Here is a 23,050-nt window from a genome sequence, read left to right on the forward strand (position 1 = left end):
AAATCGAAGAGATAATACATTTTACAGCGTAGGTAGACCAAATGTTTGGAAATGCATGTGTCTATAATAAGAAGATGAATCCACGAGGATGTCAACAATCCTGTGGGAGACATCAGGGAAGTAGTATGATGAGAGTCAGGCAGGACCACAGTGAGGTTCAGCCACGACTCGAAGTCCAGAACTCAACTCAGGATAGAGGATCCAGGACTCAGGACCGCAGCAACGGGATCAGCCACGACTGAGGATCCCGCGTAGATAGACACCAAGAATACATTTAGGGGAAGCTGGGTTATTCGGAACATGAGAGTACACAGGTACAGACAGACAGAAGGAAGAAGTCAGGTGTAAAGAAGTAAAATGTTTTTTAAAACATGAGATCTTTGACATCTCATATATGAGCTATCGTCCCTCTACTTTAAAAAAAACTGTCCATGATCAAAGACTAATTTCACTTCAGTGTGATAGCAGGCCACACCAAGTATTCACTCATAGGTACCTTGACTTTACTTGAGTATTTCTGCAATTGACATACTGTATCTCTGCTCAGGAACATGAACCTTCTGATTTCTAGTTTTTATCTTTATTATTTGATTCTTATTCATGCTTATTGAGTGATATTAAGCTATATTTGGCTCTTTGTTGTAACGACTGTTCATGTCCTCTCTGTAGGACAAGTACAGGTATTCTGATTCTGAATTTCCCCAATTTGGGATCAATAGTAGTTTGATGTATCCAGTAGTGGGCGCTAACGCCTGGTTGCCACCGGCTCTAAAAAAGAAAACACAGACGAAGAAGCTACTTCGCGCATGCGTTGTGACACTATAAATGCTAGCAGAGCAGAACGGATGTGTCTGACATTAAAGACTCGATTGACAGCTCGTAAACCTCCTGATTTAAGTAAGTAACTTCAACAAAATGTACCAGTAACTACCAAAGAGTGGATTGTTACTATTAATGTATTATGAGTGTTATTAGTGTGTTTACATGGCGCACAATGAGTAGTTCCGTGTTGCCTGTTAGCTAACGTAAGCTAGGCTAAACAACAACAAAGCGAGCAAATGCTAAGGATAAAATCCAAGTTATAGCCAGTGGTGTAAAGTAACTAAGTAGATTTACTCAAGTACTGTGTGTGTGTGTGTGTGTGTGTGTGTGTGTGTGTGTGTGTGTGTGTGTGTGTGTGTGTGTGTGTGTGTGTGTGTGGTGTGTGTGTGTGTGTGTGTGTGTGTGTGTGTGTGTGTGTGTGTGTGTGTGTGTGTGTGTGTGTGTGTGTGTGTGTGTGTGTGTGTGTGTGTGTGTGTGTGTGTGTGTGTGTGTGTGTGTGTGTGGGTGTGTGTGTGTGTGTGTGTGTGTGTGTGTGTGTGTGTGTGTGTGTGTGTGTGTGTGTGTGTGTGTGTGTGTGTGTGTGTGTGTGTGTGTGTGTGTGTGTGTGTGTGTGTGGTAGGCTCGACATGGGAAAAGGCTGTAAAGTGGTGGTGTGTGGACAGGCAGCGGTGGGAAAGACTGCCATCCTGGAGCAGCTGCTGTACGGAAACCACTCTGTAGGTGAGTAAAGCATTAACGTTAATAATGAGAAAATAACATAAATGCAGGTCACTGTGACTGGATTCACATGGGTTTAAAGTAGTAAAATGTGTGTAGACTCAAAGGTTTTGCAAATATTTAAACATATCTGCATATATACAAACAAACGGCACAATACAACAAAAATCTGATATATTACATCGATTTGGAAGTTTTTCTTAACTGTTTGTAAAATGTAAATCCACGCTAGAACATGTTGGTTCCGCAGTGGTAAATGTTAGGGAGATAATTACACATTATTTTCATTTACTTTAATTTAATATCTATTCCCAGATTTCTTTTTAAATCTTGTAGAATTCATTTGTATATTTTGCAGATCCCTTTTAGGCAAAGTTTACACATCTCAGCATTTGTGTGAAGGTGTTTTTCATTAAGAGATTTCAAATCAACACTTCAATTGTCGATCCTTTCTCCTTCCTTTTCTTTCTACATTTACATTAAGAGTCAGTTTCACTTTTACACTGACATGTCAAATGATAAATAACAACCAGAAATATATTTTTACTGTAAATACTTTGACTGTATATACAAATGTAACAATCAAATTGCTCTCTTGAACTACTCTGCACCTGTATCTAGATTTTAATTTGGCCAGAGGCTGTGCAATATTTTGGAAATAACCACATGACATAGTTTCCTCACAACTCTTCTGAATGGATGCCTGTGTATCATCCATTCCATACTCATGGCATGTCCATGTTAAAAGAGTATTTGATCTATACGAAAACAACACTAACGCATATATTATTTCTGTATTTATTAATGTCCTCTTACAGTATATGTATTTCTATATAATGTGTGCTCCAACGTCAGGTAATCAACATGATCTGCTGTAGATAGGCAAGGCAAGTGTATTTATATAGCACCTTTCAACACAAGGCAATTCAAAGTGCTTTACAAAAAACGAAAGACATTAAGAAAATGGCATTTGAAATCAGTCATTAAAAAGAAAAGATAATAAAAGAAACATTAAAAGAAAAAATACATGGATAAAAGTGACAGTGCAGTTTAAGATGTGAATAGTTCAATTAAAAGCAGCGACAAAAAGAAAAGTCTTTAGTCTGGATTTAAAAGTAGTCAGAGTTGCAGCGGACCTGCAGGTTTCTGGGAGTTTGTTCCAGATATTTGGAGCATAATAACTGAACGCTGCTTTACCATGTTTAGTTCTGACTCTGGGGACAGAAAGCTGACCAGTCCCCGAAGACCTGAGAGATCTGGATGGTTCATAATGTAGCAGGAGGTCAGAAATGTATTTTGGGCATAAACCATTCAAAGCTTTATAAACCAGCAGCAGTATTTTGAAATCTATTCTTTGACACACAGGAAGCCAGTGTAAAGACTTCAGAACAGGAGTGATGTGATCCACTTTCTTAGTGTTAGTGAGGACTCGAGCAGCGGCGTTCTGAATCAGCTGTAGCTTTCTAATATATATTTTTAGTGAGACCTGCAAAGACACCATTACAGTAGTCCAGTCTACTGAAGATAAAAGCATGGACAAGTGTTTCCAAATCCTGCTGTGACATTAGTCTTTTAATCCTAGATATATTCTTTAGGTGATAGTAGGCTGATTTAGTAACTGTTTTAATGTGACTGTTGAAACTCAGGTCAGAGTCCATGACTACACCTAGATTTCTGGCTTTATCTGTTGTTTTGAACATTGCAGACTGAAGCTCAGCGCTAACTTTTATACGTTCTGACTTGGCTCCAAAAACCATTACCTCAGTTTTATCTTTGTTTAATTGGAGAAAGTTCTGACGCATCCAGTCATTGATTTGTTCAATGCACTTACTCAGTGTTTGAATTGGAGCATAGTCTCCTGGTGAAATGGTTAAGTACATTAGTGTGTCATCCGCATAGCTATGGTAACTTATTTTGTTGTTTTTCATTATCTGAGCCAGTGGTAGCATGTAGACGTTAAAGAGAAGAGGCCCCAAGATGGAGCCTTGAGGTACCCCACATGTCATATTTGTCAACTCCGATGTGTATTTCCCTATAGAAACAACGTTTTTTCTGTCCTTTAAGTAGGATTCAAACCAATTTTAGAACTGTTTCCGAAAGTCCCACCCAGTTTTCTAGTCGGTCGAGTAATATGTTGTGGTCAACAGTGTCAAACGCAGCACTGAGATCTAATAATACTAACACTGAAGTTCTGCCACTGTCTGTGTTTAAGTGGATGTCATTAAAGACCTTTACAAGAGCAGTCTCAGTGCTTTGGTTTGGACGAAAGCCTATTTAAATGCAAGAAGTTACTCAACTGTTGAAAAACAACTTTTTCAATGATAGATACTCAATTCTTCCCAATTATTTTGTTCCAGCAGCTGTGTTGTCAAGCATTACACCAGTTCAGAATCTGAATCAGAAATCTTTATTTGAGTACCCGGGGTAAACCCTAAATGGAGAAGATGTTAAGCACCTCCTCCGCCTGCAGCTGCTGCTGTGCTGCTTCACCGCACCACTACGAGCACAATGAAGATAGCAAGCAGACCTGCAATGAACAGGACCTTGAGCAGTTCTTTCTTCCAGCTGGAGGAAGCCTTGGTTGCCAGTTGTGCAGAGAGTTGAAAAAATTGAACTCTGGCTTTTGACGCGGCACCGTTCAATTGCCTCAATCGCGTGATTCGCGCCGCGTCCACCACTTCATGCTCGCCGTCGAACCAAATTCGCGTCTGTCCGCGTCTCTGCATTGACTTTACATGTAATCGCGCCGCCCCCAAACATCGCATCGCGTCCGGTGTGAACGCAGCATCGCCCTAAATGCTCGAGTTTCACTGCGGCTGTCAGTTGTGTTTACTCGCATCATTCAAACAAGACGTGCTGGCTCGGGGGCTACAACAACTACAACAAAATGAACATATTTGACCGTGATTTAATTGTAATATACGTTTCAAAATTATGCCGAAGTAACAACGTACTGATACCGGTTAGTAAAAACCAGGGGCGGACTGGGAGGAAAAGGTGGCCCGGGGATTAATTGACAGACAGGCCCACTTAATGCGCGGCATGTATCGGCCGGCCAGCGACGAAAGTATGTTTCTTAACAAAAAATCCTATGCATTTAATGTTATTTTGGACCATTATTCATATAGTAATCACATTACTTGAGCCCTTGAGTTGCCTAGAGCAAAAATAGTTACAGCATATATTTATTCATTTTAATGTTAACGGATCATTGATGCAATAACATTTGGACCCAATTTGCCTGACTTGACGCATGGAATAAAACATGGGTGTAGGAAGCATCCTCAATGTGGGTGAGACCATTTAACAGGGGGTGTGGGCAGGTGGTGGACCTCACCTCCTCTAGGGGCATGCTCCCCCGGGAAGATTTGTTTTTTTAAATGTTGAAGTTAAATGCATCAATCTGGTGCACTTTGAGAGCAAAATTAGGGACTAAACCTATGGATACATCTCTCAACACCCATATGAAACAGAACTGTAAACAGATTTACTTTTTCTTTCAACATTTATTTGAACAGCAAGTGGAGGCAAAAGTGACTGCACCCAAAACAATAAACCTGCTCGCTAGCTAGCCTAAACTCAGTAACAGAATGTGGGCAATGCGTTCTTCTCCACAGCCGCGCAACCTCTGAGTCAGACGTCACTTCCCCCTTTTCTATCCTACGGGTACAGCCACTCCCCCTGAACCCCGTTTCCCTGCCAACCCCCCCCCCCCCCCCCCCTCCCATATGCAAGCCCCTCCCTCTGAACTCGGGGCTCGCTACAATACTGTATACACAAACCATACAAAAACGCCTTGGAGCTTGTTTATCCTACTGTAAGCAACTGCCAGCTAGGTCTATCAGTCACTCACTCCTGATCGTTCACTGCGCAGTGACATCTGCTACGGGCCTGATGTGTGAAAGTGAAACTATCTGATAGATAGAACATAGATAGCCTATCAAAACGCCTATCAAACACCCCTCCAGGGAGTGGACGGAACACTTACAGATGTGGGCTGGTAGGATTTAGGTAAAGAAAATTTACATTTTGGCCCACGCACAGCACCGGCCCACCGGGAAAACTCCCGGTATTCCCAATGGCCAGTCCGCCCCTGGTAAAAACCATGAATTAATGCTTGACAAGTCTGCAAACAAGACGGCAGGTGAAAAACCTTTTTAAAATGCTTTTCTGAATGAAGATCGGATCGACCAGGCTAAGCTAACGTTGTATATGCTCCGTCCACACTCACAACAACGGCCTACAGACATAAATAAACCAGCGACTGTATTCGCCATGACACAGACAGTTTGTGGTTTGTGCTTGTTTAACTTTTGTCCAGTTTCTGAACAGATGTGCTAACAGCTAACGGCTGATGTTTTCTGGTTGAACGTCAGTGACGGCAGGCTGAGATCCTCACCGCTGATTGGCTACCGCGAGTTCGCATCACGGGAATATGACGCTCGAGTTGAAAACATTGAACTTGAGCGTTTGTTGCAGCCCCCTTCAATCGCGCCGCGGAATTCGCGTCCACCGCTTCATGCTCACCGTCGGAGCGAATTTGCGTCTGTCCTGTCGAATTCCGCCTCTGCATTAATCTCGCCGCCCCCAAACATTGCATCGTGTCCGGTGTGAACGCAGCATAAGAAGAAGCTTACATTGATCTATATTTTCTTCAATACAATAAAACGCTTAATTTGCAATGTGTGTTATAAAAAACAAAACACTTTTGAAATTCAAAATTATTTGAGGAGCAGGTAACATTACCAAAATGAAAAGTAAATGGCAAAAGTGTTTATAAGAGAAACCTTCTCATGTATATGCTAACACACATGTGATCACTGTACAGATACCAATGGAATACACCATCATCTGTGCCTGCTGATACACCATCAAATCAGACGTCCTGTTGCATGCTTACACACACACACACACACACACACACACACACATGCAGAGTGTGATGCCCGAGCCTCCTCAGTGCTGCATCTGTCTGGATCCCTTTCTCCTTCCTGAGTGTGTGTTGTGTTTCCTGCAGGCTCTGAGTCCAGTGAGACGCAGGAGGATGTGTACGTGGCGTCGGTGGAGACGGACCGCGGTGTGAAGGAGCAGCTGAGGCTTTACGACACCAAAGGTCTGCACGACGGACAGGATCTCCCCAAACACTACTACTCTGTGGCGGACGGATTCGTGCTCGTCTACAGCGTGGACAGCGTGGAGTCCTTCAAGAAGGTGGACGTCCTGAAGAAGGAGATAGACAAGTCCAGAGATAAGAAAGAGGTGGGGCTTTTGCTGCATTTAGCCTTGGATATAATATTTGTATTGTCAAAAGCTTAAGCTGTAGGTTTTGTACATATGACAATAAAGCCTTTGAATTCTTAAAGGTCACCTATCATGCAAAATCCACTTCTTCATGTCTCCTCTACATCAACATGTGACCTCTATGTGCAAAGAGACTCTGAAAGTTTCAGGAAAAAAGATTCTCTCTCTTTTTGTCCTGATCCATTTCTATAAAAACCTGTCTGAAAATGAGCTGATCAGATTTTGGGCACTTTATGATGTCATAACGATGTTTTGGCTTGTGTAACCATTAGCCAATCAGCAACCAAGGTAACCCCCCCCCCCCCCCCCCCTTATCACCTGAATCTCCTCCGAGAGCACCATTGTGTTCTTTGTAACCAAATCTCTCTCAGAGGGGCGTGGGGAGGGGCTCCTTGTTTTCATCTAAAGTAACAGACAGAGAATCAGCACTTTGGAAACAGGGCGGAAACAGAGGGGATTATGGGTAATGCTGCAATGATCTGCACTTCAGAGACATGTTTGTAGAGACCTATAATATATTGATGAAAAACAGTATAATAGGGGTCCTTTAAATCGTGAAATGCTTTATTGTGTCATATCTCTTGCATCATCTAAAATCTGTAAAACAAAATGAATAGTATTTGGTGCGTTTGCTCGCAGGTGACGGTCATCGTTCTCGGGAATAAGACGGACCTTCGGGAGCGTCGCCAGGTGGAGCCGGAGGCGGCGCAGCAGTGGGCTCGAGGCGAGAAGGTGAAGCTGTGGGAGGTGAGCGTCACCGAGCGAAACTCCCTCATCGAACCGTTCACGCAGCTCACCAGCCGGCTCACGCAGCCGCAGAGCAAATCCACCTTCCCTCTGCCCGGACGCAAGAGCAAAGGAACGCCGTCCAACGACATCTGAGAGCCAACAACCCTGGAACGAGTCAGCATCTTACCACTTCCTGTCCTCTCTTTTTAATGGTTTTCTGAATGTGTTTTGGCCTGAAATAAGATCTGTGGTTAACACAAACTGAAGATATTTTGATTCTACGATATAAAATCAGTCGGTTAATACTCCTCCTTGAGCTTAGCGGTGGTGACGTGAAGTCATGTGACCCTGCTGTAGTTCCTTTATAGCCCAACAGTAGCTACCTTTAGCTTAGCGGTGGTGATCTCATCCTGCCGAACAAAACGTGTAAGAATCATAAAAGTGTGTTTGCCACAGAGATTATTTCCCGCAATAATCCAAGATCACATGGAGAAATCCCATTGGTTCAGGGAGATGCTGCCTTCAGGGTCAACCTAAAATAATATGACATCCCTACACCACTCTATAAGCAGCATAGCACACATTAAATCAGCTATATACTACATAATTGTAGGGGAAAACATTTTAAGAAGAATGCTAATCATCTTTCCTACTGAGAACCCAAGTCTGTATGATTGATATAAGAAGCTATCATAGTCGGTGTATTACCGCCACGAGATACAGTTTGTGGAAACAGACAGGAGTACCAGAAGGAAGCTAAGCTATGTATTGTTGTGCACATATTTTAGACACATAAAAACACCATTATGTTGACGCTGTATTTAGAATATTAGCATCCCTTTACTTTGCTCGCCCTTTTTCGATAAAGAACTGTAGCCGATATCTCCTCTCTTCAAAGCCACCAGACTCCATTGGCAAAGCTGTAATTGTACACAAGTAGGTCGAAAGTGAATCCTGTGTTGTTTACTAATCCAATGAGGATGCGTGTTGTATTTCTTTGTTTACAGCAAACCAAACAGACAGAAGTGTCACCTGTAGCTTCGTCAGTGTTTTTCATTGAAGGTGGAAAACTATCGTTAGCACTTTAGTACCAAAGATTTGACGCAACTCAAACACAGATCTTGTGGATTTACCTTTTATAATAACCACTTATGTTTACTTACCATTTCAACTGAACTGTATAATATAGGTTTTGTCCACTCTATTCAAAGTTGAATGATAGTTTAAGTTGTTCTTTGAGACAATGCCCGTATATTTTAAAGAGTCAGTGGTTGCTGAAATTATCTTTATTTATCCCAAGAGATCCCAATCTAGGAGCTCAGTGTGTAGGCATTTGGAAACTCAAAGGTCGCCTGTTCAAGTCCCATTTCCTAATGATCGATACTCCACTTTATTAGTATAACTAAGCCTCTTATTACATTTGGTGATTGTATTTTAGCACCATCTGCAATCTCGTTGTATCTTATCCTAACACTAAACTGTGTGCTGTACATGTGACTCAAAAAGACTGATTCAAATCCTCCATTAACAAAAAAATACTGACCGCTTAATGTATTTAATCCAGCGTGTAATTAGCCCCATTTCTTACATTGGATTGCACTAGTATGTACAGGAGAGGATTAGGGCCACGTGTTTTTTTAAAGATCTGACCAAAAGTAATTCTTTAAAAATGTTTTATCGGAAACCTTTTTCTCACTTTGTTTACAGAGATAAGTCAAAATTCTGAGATAAATAAAAAGTTGGTGACAAAAAAAAAAAAATGAGAACAAAAGTCAAAATTCTAAGAAAAATGTCAAAATTCTGAGCAAAGTCAAAATCTGATTTAAAAAAGGACAACATTAAAAACAATAAAAAGTTGGCCACCAAAACATTTGAAAAAAGTAAAAATTCTGAGTTACGTCAAACAAGGAGAAAATAAATTGCCTTAATCCTCTTCCGTAAGTATGCAATGTTTTTGTAGCCAGTATAGATAATTACAGCTACCTGTCACTCTTTCAACATAAACATCATCTCGTTGTATTCAGAAAAGCACTTCAGAAGTATGTCCTTAAATCTGTGGCACCAAACTCACAAAAGCTGCACTCCACCTGTCTTTTTTTCAGACACATCTGTGATGTTATTTCCCACGCGATGTGAATGCAATGCCGCATTCGTCCAGTCCATCTCATATGAATATATATGTGTATATATATTAAGGCCTGGCAGCAATAATACTCGTGGTGCTGCGTTTACTTGTGATGTAGTTGCACTTCTGTATTTCCCAGCCTGTTTAATCCAATAGGGCTAACGTGTCTAACAGTAGAAAATATTTATTTTTAAACTAATTTATTTTTGTCACTTTAATGAACCACATTCCTCGACTTGTTTTGAAAAAATGATGAATCAATGTGAAGGATGATCTGCGCTGTTTCTCTTTGTGTTTCCTTAAAGTAATAATGAATGTGCTGCTAGTAGAACCGAGGGCGTGCATTATTCTAATAAGATGCACTGAATAAAATGTAGCCTCGTATTAAACCCTGTGTGTGTGTTTTTACAAACTACAGATGATGAAACAAAGTCAGTCGGTCATTTTTTATTCTTAAGATTCTGCTTTTTGCCTCAATTTAGAATTTGATCTTGAAATTGTGACTTTTCTCTGACTTTTGAGATTAAAATCAGAATTTCAAGAAAATAATAATTTGGGCCCAGTAGTTCAAAAACTATTAATCCTTATCAAATCAGATCAGATTTGGATTTTGGGGAGTTCAAAACCAAAAAACAGGATTAGGATCACTTTGATATCTGATCAGATCAGGAAATCAAATCCAAGCTTTAATCTGGATCAAATCTTCAAACCGACAACACAGGATTGGGATCAATTTGATCCCGAAAACCTGGATTATCTTGATCCCACCAGAGGGGTGGATTTCCAGAGCAAAATGTACTGTACAATTTATTTAAAAATATGTTTCAATATAAATAACATGGCAACGTTTGTTAACTGAAATAATACACCATTTTTAGCCTTCATGGGAAATGTATTTTATTTTTGCTCACGTTTGTGGTGGCCAATTTTGTTTTCAACAAAATGTTGATGACAAATGTTTATGCTCATAAATGTAATTTAGATTAAAGAAAATATATCTTCAACCAAAAAAAAGTCCATCATCTGTCATCACCTTTCAAAAGTAATTGCGGACTACAGAAGTCTCTGCAATGTGGTCTCTTGTCTTCCTTGTATTAATTTTCATGTCCACTAGATGACGATCGGTAGGATTAAAGCACTGATATTCAGGATCTAGAAAAGTCTGAATCTGGATAAGGGTCATCCTATCCTGAATGGCTTTGAAATACTGGGACAAAATCTGTCCGAGTTGTCGAATCCTGGATCACAAAAAAAAGGGATTTCAAAATATTGTTGAGATTAAAAGTTTTGAACTCCTGGGCCCAGATGTTAAAATCAGAAATATCGTTTTTTTTTTTTTAGAACAAAATAGATTTCTTTCCCCTCAGAATTCTAATTATTATGTTTCTATTTCACTGGCCCCACCATTGTAACGACTATAACCCACTCGTAAAAAATGTACCCCAATAACAAAGAAAATGAACAACTAACATGCAGTGGTAATTTATTTACACACCAGATTCAAATTGAACGAGTTCTTCCTCGACATACGTCACGGCTTCCTTCCTTGCTTTCTATCCAAGCCACCTAGACGCCTTAAACAGACATGTCTAACGTGTGTTCCTTCCATACGATTGGTTGTACTCAGTTTGGATGCCTTGCTTGGCCCCCAGTCGGTGTGTTGATATTGTGTTTTGCGTTTACTCAAAAAAATAAGTCTCTCCTGATTGAAACAAAGGCAGTTGGTAATGTTTAATACTGAAGAGAAACCGAACAAGCTAGTCATCGGAAGAGAACACAAATCACAACCATCCGTATCTTAACACCTTTTCCAAAAACAGGGAGAATTTAACACGTGTGAATATGTTACACTGATATAATTGGAACTGGGATTCATGCTGTGACAGTTAGCATATTAGCATTAGCATCCATCTTCAAGCACAGACAAAAAACACATTATTTCCAGGTTTGGGAATAACTGGGTCGGAGATAACTTATAATAAAAATACAATAAACAACAAAAACGTCAGGATTAAGATTTTCATTTCAGAGATAAAAATCCCCCCCCTGCTGTGGTTCATTATGTGGCGTAGCGTTTGGTCCACTGTTTGGCTATCCGGTCGTGCTCCACTCTGTTGGTGGTGAACTGTGTGGCGATGCTTCCCACCAGAGGGTCGGCTGAGAACACAGACAACACCTCACCATTATAAACAGGAAGTAACAATGTGTGTGTGAGGGGCTGCTTTAAATGTAAGGCAAGGCAAGTTTATTTATATAGCACTTTTCAACACAAGGCAATTCAAAGTGCTTTACAAAAAACGAAAGACATTAAGAAAATGGCATTTAAAATCAGTCATTAAAAAGAAAAGATAATAAAATAAACATTAAAAGAAAAAATACATGGATAAAAGTTACAGTGCAATCTAAGATATGAATAGTTCAATTAAAAGCAGCGACAAAAAGAAAAGTCTTCAGCCTGGATTTAAAAGTAGTAAGAGTAATGTAGTAGAATGGAGAGTGTGTGTGTGTGTGTGTCACCAATGATGCAGTCAGTGAGCAGTGTGTGTATGTGAGAGTGTGTTTGTCTCACCAGGGTTGCAGTCAGTCAGCAGTGTGTGTGTGTGTGTGTGTGTGTGTGTGTGTGTGTGTGTGTGTGTGTGTGTGTGTGTGTGTGTGTGTGTGTGTGTGTGTGTGTGTGTGTGTGTGTCTCACCAGGGTTGCAGTCAGTCAGCAGGGAGCAGATGGACAGCAGCACCTTGGAGATGGTGAGAGCAGGACTCCAGTTGTCCTTCAGGATGTCCAGACAGATCACACCCTGACTGTTGATGTTGCAGTGGTAGATCCTGGTGCGGAAAGTCACCTACACACACACAACAAAAAATAACACACACACACACACACACACACACACACACACACACACACACACACACACACACACACACACACACACACACACACACACACACACACACACACACACACACACACACACACACACACACACACACACACACACACACACACACACACACACACACACACCACTCTCTTAAGCTAAACTCAAACTCTAATGACAGTTGCATTGTAAACTTTGTCATTCCAGTCAAATTTAAATGTATATCAAAAACATTGAAGCTCAAATGTAATTTATTTCTGACACGTCCTTCACAAATGCACTTATAGACATGTAGTTATTAAATAAATTAAATATATACTGAATTTAAGAAGATTGGCCGGTGATTAAGAAAAGCTTTCAGGTCAGATTTTACGAGGTGTTTAAGTTTGGATATGTGGGAAGTCAAAGTCAAATTGTGAGGTTTGGTTGTGTCAAAAAGAAGAATTTGTTTTGGGATTTTTACAACATAGAAAAACAAATCCATACAGCATGAATAAAACAAAAAGGAACGTGCTTTATCGTATGCCTAAATCCATTTAAATTAATAGAATTATATAATATAACAGAGGAACCCAGGGAATAAAGACGATCCATTACAAACTGCTGATTGGCCTTACATTTCAAAGTGCATTGCTGCCCTCTAGTGGAGAATATGAAGTATGAAAGTGACACCTCTGGAATAGAGACATCTGTCAAAATGCTTTCGCTGCAAGCCAACAATACTTCTGCTCTCACCTTGGGAGGTTTGAAGGGGTAGTCTGGTGTGAAGGCGATGTCGAGGAAGAACACCCCCCCCTCGTACGCGGAGCCGGGGGGGCCGAGGATGGTGGACCTCCACTCGTAGATGTTGTCTCCTTTAGGACCAGCACTGTCAGGAAACAGGGAACATTAGGGCTTTCAAAGAGGCTCTGCTTTTTGGAGGGTTTCCCCTTTCTGTTCGTTTTAGTGCATGTAAACGATCTGCAAAGGCTCAAATCCCCAAGTTCTGGAATGTGATGACATCACTATGTAAAACTCACGCTCCTATTGGCTAGCGTATGTCCCAATAGACAGGGGTGTCAAACTCAAATACACAGAGGGCCAAAATAAAAAACGAGTACTAGTCGAGGGCCGGACTGGTTCAATGTTTAATGCAAAACGTATTGAAATGAACTTATTGCACAAATTAAACCTGGAACTAACAAAGCTTAAATTATTGCCTATAAAAACAACATTAAATAATCAGTTGCATTCATTTCTTATGGCTCTATCTGCAGAGTAATTTCTTATGGCTCTATCTGCAGCTTTTCCAGAGTCATTTCTTATGATTACATTTTTCCACAGGCCAACAACAGCTTCAAAAAACTATTTCCCTCAAAGAACAAACCAAACATGCCCTGTTGTCGTGAGAGAGAAAGCGCAGAAGGAAACATCCATGTAAACTCAGTGTGCTGCTCTGTGATGCTAGCTCAAGCAGATACTCATCTTGGGTGCAAGGTCATCAATGTGTGGGCTCAGGCTCTGAGCTGAGGAGACCCTCAGGATGGAGTGAAGGTGTGCGTGCAATATACCGGCGGGCCAGATCTAATAGTAATTACAAATTATCCTGCGGACCGAAATTAAATCCACCACGGGCCTGATTTGGCCCCCGGGCCTCGAGTTTGACACATGTGCAGTAGAGTCACCGCATACTGATATACACCTGAACATCAGCAGGAGAGGACTCTTTAAAGTAGAGACACTACATACTGATATACACCTGAACATCAGCAGGAGAGGACTCTTTAAAGTAGACACTACATACTGATATGAACCTGAACATCAGAAGGAGAGGACTCTTTAAAGTAGAGACTCTACATACTGATATGAACCTGAACATCAGCAGGAGAGGACTCTTTAAAGTAGAGACTCTACATACTGATATGAACCTGAACATCAGCAGGAGAGGACTCTTTAAAGTAGAGATGCTACATACTGATATGAACCTGAACACCAGCAGGAGAGGACTCTTTAAAGTAGAGGCACCGCATACTGATATACACCTGAACATCAGCAGGAGAGGACTCTTTAAAGTAGAGACACTACATACTGATATACACCGGAACATCAGCAGGAGAGGACTCTTTAAAGTAGAGACACTACATACTGATATACACCTGAACATCAGCAGGAGAGGACTCTTTAAAGTAGAGACACTACATACAGATATACACCTGAACATCAGCAGGAGAGGACTCTTTAAAGTAGAGACACTACATACTGATATGCACCTGAACATCAGCAGGAGAGGACTCTTTAAAGTAGAGACACTACATACTGATATGCACCTGAACATCAGCAGGAGAGGACTCTTTAAAGCAAGACGAGGAACTAAATGCTGATGGCATCATTATTCTACACTCCAATTCGTTGTGCAATCATATTCCAACCCATATTTCACACTCAGCCTCCACCTCCTGGCTGAACCCCCTCAGCCCGAGGAGCCGAACCAGATTTTAATTATCGTGTTATTTTCCGTTTATCCTCCACATACTGAGGCTTATTGTGGTTCAGCTCTCAATCTGCTAAATGACCCCATCAGCACCATCTTTCTAATGTGTTGCAGTCGAAACTCCAGTCCAAGTCATATTGGTAATTCATTAAAAACAATAAAAAGCAATCGCCCGTGTGAGTCATTATGTGAGCACGGTAAGGGTGATAAAAGAAAAGATCATTAAGAGATAAAACTGAACAGAGTCAACACCAGCTTCTGCTAACACTAGAGATATTCTCACATAATGTCCTGCTCGTTGAAGCGCTCCAAACTTCACTTTGCAGTTTCAATTTAAATGATAAGCAGGACTCTTATTCAGATACAAACAAAGACTGAATTGCACAAGCAAAACACAGTGTACAGCAGTGTGTTTACATAAATAAGGAGACAATCTATTATTCAGTTATTCTGCACAGCGCTTCTGTGATCAGTGGTTTCTGTGTGTGGTTTGTAACAGAAGGAGGAAATGTCAGGACGTAATCTCTCAAACAAACGGTCTGAATCTGCACCTTATCCCTAATTAACGCTTCACACTGAAGTAAATCCTCACTTGTACACCGGACAGACTGTCGGGGTTTCACTAAGCCAAATGCCAGGCAGGGACAAGTGGACTTTGTTTCAATAGTGGCCGAAACAAGATGGAAATTAACTGATGTGCTTTAAAAATATAACACATCCCTTTATATTAAATCAGAATTCCTGCACTAAGAATATATTTTATACCCACTAAATCCATCAGACTGATGCTCCTCTGACTGACATTCAGACGACATTTATCTCCGTCTCATTCACTTCAGTATCTGAGGCACACACACACACACACACACACACACACACACACACACACACACACACACACACACACACACACACACACACACACACACACACACACACACACACACACACACACACACACACACACACACACACACACACACACACACACACACACACACACACACACACACACACACACACACACACACACCACACACACACACACACACACACACACACACACACACACACACACACACACACACACACACACACACACAGTAGAGCGCTGACATTTCAGCGGTTTCATTTTTACTGAGCTTTAACCTTTCAAACAGGGACACAGAGCTTTACCAAATCTGACTCCCCGAGCAGCAGAGGAGAACCAATAGATATTAAAGAGTCCTCTCCTGCTGATGTTCAGGTGTATATCAGTATGTAGTGTCTCTACTTTAAAGAGTCCTCTCCTGCTGATGTTCAGGTGTATATCAGTATGTAGTGTCTCTACTTTAAAGAGTCCTCTCCTGCTGATGTTCAGGTGTGTATCAGTATGTAGTGTCTCTACTTTAAAGAGTCCTCTCCTGCTGATGTTCAGGTGTATATCAGTATGTAGTGTCTCTACTTTAAAGAGTCCTCTCTTGCTGATGTTCAGGTGTGTATCAGTATTTAGTGTCTCTACTTTAAAGAGTCCTCTCCTGCTGATGTTCAGGTGTGTATCAGTATGTAGTGTCTCTACTCTGACGTGTTTCCATGCTTTAATGTTCAAAAAGCTCTTTATTTTTATCATACTGCCTGTGCTGCAGCACCTCTTTTCACCCTCTGTCTGAAACCAGAGAGACCCGAACACAACATAAGGGTTCAAAAGAAACCACCACACGGACACTGAAACACACACACTAGGGCTGAACGATTAATCGATTTTAAATCGAAATCGCGATTTGAAAGCCTTTTCAAAGATTTTTTTTAACATTCTTTTTTTTCTTGTGTGTCAGTCATTCACTCCATTCAGAAGTGCTGTGCTCCACATGTACCAGCCATTGTTAACCAATCAGAAGTGGCCCCTGATAGAAGGTGATAGACAGATTGATCCAATCACCTGCCAAGTGCTTTTGAAAGTGCCGGCCCTTTCCAAATGGCTTCCAATGGAGCTTCAGATGGTCTGGTGAAACAAACCATCTGAGTCAGGTTAGTGACGCTCCATCACATGTTTCTATCACAGGGTGAATCTTAAACTGAAGCTCGACTTTAAAGCAACCCAACGGAAGTTTCATGTAAGTTTAGTTCTTTCACTCGTAGCTCGGGCTGCGGGGGTGCTAGAGACGGGAGCACGTTGATACGACCTTCCTAGCCGGAGATATGGCCGCATTTTACCAGAGGTGGGGACTCGAGTCACATGACTTGACTCGAGTCACATGACTTGAGTCGCATATTTTTTGACTTGAGACTTGACTAACATTGATAAAAGACTTGACTTGACTTTGACTTGGTATTCATGACTTGAGACTTGACTTAAGCTTGGGATAGATGACTTGAAAGGACTTGACGGTTTAAAATTAAATATTTGCGTTTGTTTTTGTAGTGAGATATTACGTTTAGTTTTTTCGAAAAACGTGATTATAGCGCCGTGCGCGCAGACCTGGCAACCCACTAGAAGGCAGGAGTCTCAGGTAACATGGCAGCGGCTCGCGTTACTCCAAAAATAGTGAAGTTTGGATTCAAGGATTATTTTGTCGATGCCGGTAATAAGAAGAGAACAGCGGTATGCAGGGTCTGCAGCATAAAGATCAGTGACACGACCACCACAACATCCAACTTCATTCGTCACTACAAAAAAAACACAGAGAAAGGTGCGTGCATGTGTTGTTAGCTAGAATGCTAACGTTAAGTTTAAGCTACATTACACATGGTTTCAAATCGAATAAGCATTGCAAAGAGCAGACAACGGTAAATGAACACGAGAACCTCCAAGGGATTCATTTTTACTAACCCTGATACTGACGGGCTGTCAGGAGGGGGGGGGGGAGAGAGAGAGAGAGAGAGAGAGAGAGAGATGCCTCGTTTATTTCCCCTGTGTTATTATCAGAAGTTACTGTAAACTTTTGAATAATGTAGTTCATCTACTTTTAGTAGTTTCTTTAAATGTTTTAATTATGTTGTTTTTGTTTGTAGAAGTGCATCATTCTTTGATTTATTGTAAAATGAATCTGAACTCTTTGATCTGTTATGATCATCCACACTCTGCAGCTTTGGGGACAGAGCCTTCTCAGCGGCAGCTCCTAGGCTCTGGACTTCCCTCCCCCAAGATCTCCGTGACTCTGAGTCGCTCACAGTCTTTCAGTCCCGCCTCAAAACACATCTTTTCAACTCTGTCTACCCATAAGCCCCCCCCCTCTCAATCAACTTCCTCTTGACTGCCTTTTTATTTATTTTACTATACTTACTTGTTTGCCTGTCCTTGTTTGTCTACCCTCCCCCATACTGTAAAGCATCTTTGAGTTGTGAAAAGCGCTATATAAATAAAATGCATTATTATTATTATGATGATAAACTGAAGCAATTTCTAAATTAACCCAATTAAGTGAGTTTTAAATATCGTCCTACTTAAGTTTATAAGGAAATTATGAAGAGGAACAAGTAAAATGATTTGAAAATGATATCTATGTAGGTGCTGACGCTGTTGGCGGTTCTAGTGTTAACAGAAATTTAAATTAAATATGTGTAATGGCAAATGCAATATATGATTTTCTTACCTGGAATTCTGCCTTTTTGAACAGACTTTTTGAGTCGTAGCTATATTGTCTGCAGTTCTCGGGTTAATATGAATCTAATATGATTGTCATCGGTCTAAATTAGATTTCAAATGATTAACTGTGTATGTAATGAAGATCATAGTGTGGGTTGAATCCATTTTCATAACCACTGTCTTTTAACTGATTTAAATGCGGAAACTGGGCTTATTCATCAGAATGTCGAATGACTTGACTTGCTTGACCTAAGCAATGACTTGACTTGCTTGACTCTCATCACAGTGACTTGGGACTTGCTTGATACTTGTAGATCAAGACTTGACACTTGCTCATGACTTGCACATGTAGGACCTCTGCATTTTACAATAAACTTCCGTTGGGTCGCTTAAAAACAAATATCGCAAATCGAATCGCAATATTTGTCAGGAAAATCGCAATTAGATTTTTTCCCAAAATCATGCAGCCCTAACACACACACGGACACTGAAACACACACACATTGAAACACACACACATTGAAACACACACACACTGAAACAAAAACACACACACACACTGAAACACACACACACTGAAACACACACACACTGAAACACACACACACACTCACCTGCAGTTTGGTGGTGGATCCAATGTAATGTCAGCCAACTCCTTCTGGATTCTGCAAAATAAAACGCATGCATTAAATGCTAAACTCTTAACAAATGCTGTGAATGAAATATGGGAAAAGGATGCTTTGCAACTGATGTACTGAATGTTAAAGAAAATAAAACGTTTTGCTTCTCTGTGATCTAGTACAAACACGCCTACAAATGCTCACTCCATGTCTCCATGCTAAAATGTTCAAAAAGCCCTTTTTTTTCTCATACTGCCTGTGCTGTAGCCTTTGCAGACTGTTTACTTGCACTCAAACCTATTTAACAGAATACAGGAAAGGGAAACCCTCCAAAATCAGAATAGGGTCTCTTTAAAAAACCCTAAAAGACTGAAAATCAAGCCTGGAAATAAGTGGCAGAATATCCAAACGTGTGCTCCTCCTGAAAAACAGCCCACCTCTTGGCACTGGTGCAGAGGAGTTTGGAGGACTTGTTCATGCTGGCTTTGCTTTCTCGTTTCTTCGGTGTGTTTGAGTCCTGATGATGTGTTGATGATGAAGAGGAGGAAGAGTTGGTGCTGGAACGCGAATCTTCATCAGACATAACGAGCCTGGGGAACAAGCACAAACACGAGATGTAGAAAAAGACAAACCACCTTTGCCCCAACCCCCATTAAAAAAAACCTGGCATCTCACTTTAAAGCCGTGCTTAAGGGGTAATGACTAAAGCTTGACCAACACTTCAGGTGAAGTGGCACTCAAGAATTTTGGCATATCTCCAATACAATAATACTTCAATTAAAGTGTACTTTTACCGTCTTTCTGGACTAAAAGGCAGGTTGTGTTAACCAAATTGTTGTTTTGAAATATGAACCAGTAATGCTGAAGTTAACAGAGGACCCTTAAAAGTGTCCTCCAACATTTCTAACTAGAAACAGCCGTAAATAAGCACACTAATATCGCAAAAAAACTCACCTCTTCAATCTCGCTTTTAATGTGCGATTGTTTTTGTATTATTTGACTTTAACTATAATTTATATCTGTAAAGCGTCTTTGAGCACCTGTAAAAGCGCTAACTAAATAAATATATTATTATTAATATCACACTACTTCTACATGCTACACTTATTAATTTAAATACTGTAATTGTACTTATATTGTTGTCCACCTAAATGGGTGTTTTGTAAATTATGTCTCTAATATTTTATTTATGCCTCTTATTCAATATTTTGCCTCTTTACTTTCGCTTTACATTTCCCCATGGTGTGAATGATAAAGGTATTCTGATTCTGAAAACGTTAAAAATTTAGGTTTTCTTTTTAACTAAATGACATTTAGATTGTATTAAAAAGGTATACCTGTAATGCCGAATTTAACAGAAGGTCCTTACAAGTCTTCTTCAATCTTTATTTAGTTGTATTACCTAAACACAGCCGCAAATAAGGGCAAACACTTTTACATCTAAGATTTTTTGAATGGAATCTGGCACGTTGTTTTCCACACACGTAAATAGAACCTCGCGCGCCAATAGAACGTCACTAAGAATCAGAAACTCCGTTGAGTTTTACGTTAATTTAACAAAAATACCTCGATTTAAGGTTGACCCGAGTTAATTTGACACATCAATTTAAATGCGACACATTATAAATGCTAATGAGGAATGTATCGGCTGTGCTGTTTTTTTCTGTTTGCACTCTGCGGTTCTTTTTTTAACCTGCCACAAAGGGAAATAATATGATGATTAGTTGGGCTACAGGCCTACTTCTGAAAGACACCACAGACCACACACACAGACACACAACAGGAGGCTGTGTATGGAGTCAAATAGGTCGGGGATGGAAACATGCATCGATGTCGCAGCGTGCACATTTTACACCTTTTAAAGAAACTTTTACCTGCTGAAATCTAAATGCTACTGCAGCCCTGACAGCCTGTTTCTAACCCTTTAAAACCAAAACACACCACGCCGTGCACTTAAGGGTTTCCTCTCCTTGCATTTTTAAAAAGCTATATCCGTCGACATGCAGCTGATCTCAGAGTCACAGGATGCACCGACTCTTAAATCCTCATTTTAAAGGCAACCCGGAAACGTGTGGAGCCCCAGAATCCTGCAGAAAACACACATTACATCCAATGCTAACAATATGCTGCCCTGCAATACAAATGGTTAGTATTTTATACCTTTCTTTGTGTGTGCACAGCTTATGTGTGTGTGTCTCCGACGCCTGAACGCACGAGTGTCAAAGCGCCAACGGTGGATAGAAAACACACTTCCGGTCATCGTTTGAGAAAATAAAAGCCTACGGAAACTGAGAAGGTATTAATGATATATTGATAAGATAAGATCAAGTTTATTAGTGCATTCAAGAACATAAAAGGGCACCAAAAGAAACACAAGGTATAATAACAGCTTAAAGTGGACGTATTATGCTATATTTGAAACATATATTGTAGGGCCAGTGGGTGGCGAAGTCCCTCCTCTTCCGGTGGACCTCCATGGGACCTTATTTCGGAAAAAGTATGTATTGAAGTCAATGGAGAGAGAAAGGTTATCTTTTGATCCCGTTTGAATTGTGCAACGAATTACACATATGATGTTTGTCAATTTAAAAGATAATTTTGAAAGTCAACATTTTTTAAATGTACCGTAAAACTGTGAAGTAACAAAGGTTTTTGTGTGAAGTGCTCAATGAACAACAACTCTGGTCTTGCATACGTCACCAACACCAAGATGGCCGTCACGTTACATTTCACCTCTTTCTTTCAGAATGAAGCGAAAAGTATTAAAAGAGGTGAAAATCACTACAAGTGATGACAACTGTACATACACAAAAGGGGAGTTAGGTTCCAGCATGCGGGACCGGCTTTACAAGGTTTCGGTGAGTAACACGAGTGTAATGTGTAAGTTAATGTCAGCTAGCTAAATTCAGCTAAATTCAGATTTGTAGTCTTTCTAGTTGCGTATTGTTCATAGTCTTATATTTCAACAGTTTTAAGACAAACTGTGACTTTTTTGACATGGAAATTATTTTTTAAGATTGACAAACATCATATGTGTAATTCGTGGCACAATTCAAACGGGATCGAAAGATAATCTTTCTCTCCCCATTGACTTCAATACATAAGTTTTCAGAAATAAGGTCCCATGGGGCGGAAGTAGATGGGCGTGACTTCGCCGTTTAAATTGTGCCACGAATTACACATATGATGTTTGTCAATCTTAAAAAATAATTTCCATGTCAAAAAAGTCACAGTTTGTCGTAAAACTGTTGAAATATAAGACTATGAAAAATACGCAACTACACTGAACAAAAATATAAATGCAACACTTTTGTTTTTGCTCCCATTTTTCGTGAGATGAACTCAAAGATCTAAAACATTTTCTACACAAAATAACCATTTCTCTCAAATATTGTTCACAAATCTGAAAAAATCTGTGATAGTGAGCACTTCTCCTTTGCCGAGATAATCCATCCCACCTCACAGGTGTGGCATATCAAGATGCTGATTAGACAGCATGATTATTGCACAGGTGTGCCTTAGGCTGGCCACAATAAAAGCCCACTCTAAAAATGTTCAGTTTTATCACACAGCACAATGCCACAGATGTCGCAAGGCATGTTCACCTCCAAGATCGTCTGAGACCAGCCACTCGGACAGCTGCTGCAACAATCGGTTTGCATAACCAAAGAATTTCTGCACAAACTGTCAGAAACCGTCTCAGGGAAGCTCATCTGCATGCTCGTCGTCCTCATCGGGGTCTCGACCTGACTCCGATTTGTCGTCGTAACCGACTTGAGTGGGCAAATGCTCACATTCGATGGCGTCTGGCACGTTGGAGAGG

At 40.5% G+C, this 23,050-nt stretch overlaps 2 protein-coding genes across 3 annotated transcripts; one reads left to right on the forward strand and one right to left on the reverse strand.

Annotated features, from left to right (window-relative positions):
* The first annotated feature begins 811 nt into the window (after nucleotides 1-811).
* nkiras1 (NFKB inhibitor interacting Ras-like 1) lies at nucleotides 812-10,083 on the forward strand. The gene is made up of 4 exons (XM_034094647.2): nucleotides 812-897; nucleotides 1,442-1,542; nucleotides 6,557-6,798; nucleotides 7,480-10,083. The coding sequence occupies exons 2-4, from the start codon at nucleotides 1,449-1,451 to the stop codon at nucleotides 7,720-7,722; spliced, it is 579 nt and encodes a 192-aa protein (XP_033950538.1). The 5' UTR covers nucleotides 812-897; nucleotides 1,442-1,448; the 3' UTR covers nucleotides 7,723-10,083.
* Nucleotides 10,084-11,400: 1,317 nt separating this feature from the next.
* Nucleotides 11,401-21,482, reverse strand: LOC117455608 (ubiquitin-conjugating enzyme E2 E1-like). Of its 2 annotated transcripts, none has more exons than XM_034095175.2 (6): nucleotides 21,388-21,482; nucleotides 19,665-19,817; nucleotides 19,222-19,272; nucleotides 13,308-13,440; nucleotides 12,386-12,533; nucleotides 11,401-11,851 (listed from the first exon to the last, which is right to left on the reverse strand). In XM_034095175.2, exons 2-6 carry the CDS (start codon nucleotides 19,808-19,810, stop codon nucleotides 11,754-11,756), a joined length of 576 nt encoding a protein of 191 aa, XP_033951066.1. In that variant the 5' UTR covers nucleotides 19,811-19,817; nucleotides 21,388-21,482; the 3' UTR covers nucleotides 11,401-11,753. The 2 variants fall into 2 exon arrangements, with proteins under 2 accessions (XP_033951066.1, XP_033951067.1); XM_034095176.2 differs by lacking the exon at nucleotides 21,388-21,482 and adding an exon at nucleotides 21,102-21,289.
* Between the last annotated feature and the right edge of the window lie 1,568 nt (nucleotides 21,483-23,050).

Source organism: Pseudochaenichthys georgianus, chromosome 11, assembly GCF_902827115.2.
Source record: "Pseudochaenichthys georgianus chromosome 11, fPseGeo1.2, whole genome shotgun sequence".
Lineage (NCBI taxonomy): Eukaryota > Metazoa > Chordata > Actinopteri > Perciformes > Channichthyidae > Pseudochaenichthys > Pseudochaenichthys georgianus.

Excerpts from the sequence above, each read along its gene's own strand:
- nkiras1 (XM_034094647.2), top strand. The coding sequence starts at position 1,449 with ATGGGAAAAGGCTGTAAAGTGGTGGTGTGTGGACAGGCAGCGGTGGGA. Across the intron at positions 1,543-6,556 it reads GTACGGAAACCACTCTGTAG|GCTCTGAGTCCAGTGAGACG; the intron begins GTGAGTAAAGCA and ends TGTTTCCTGCAG. Across the intron at positions 6,799-7,479 it reads AGTCCAGAGATAAGAAAGAG|GTGACGGTCATCGTTCTCGG; the intron begins GTGGGGCTTTTG and ends GTTTGCTCGCAG.
- LOC117455608 (XM_034095175.2), bottom strand. The coding sequence starts at position 19,810 with ATGTCTGATGAAGATTCGCGTTCCAGCACCAACTCTTCCTCCTCTTCA. Across the intron at positions 19,273-19,664 it reads CTCTGCACCAGTGCCAAGAG|AATCCAGAAGGAGTTGGCTG; the intron begins GTGGGCTGTTTT and ends TTTATTTTGCAG. Across the intron at positions 11,852-12,385 it reads GCTGACTGACTGCAACCCTG|CCGACCCTCTGGTGGGAAGC; the intron begins GTGAGACACACA and ends CTGTGTTCTCAG.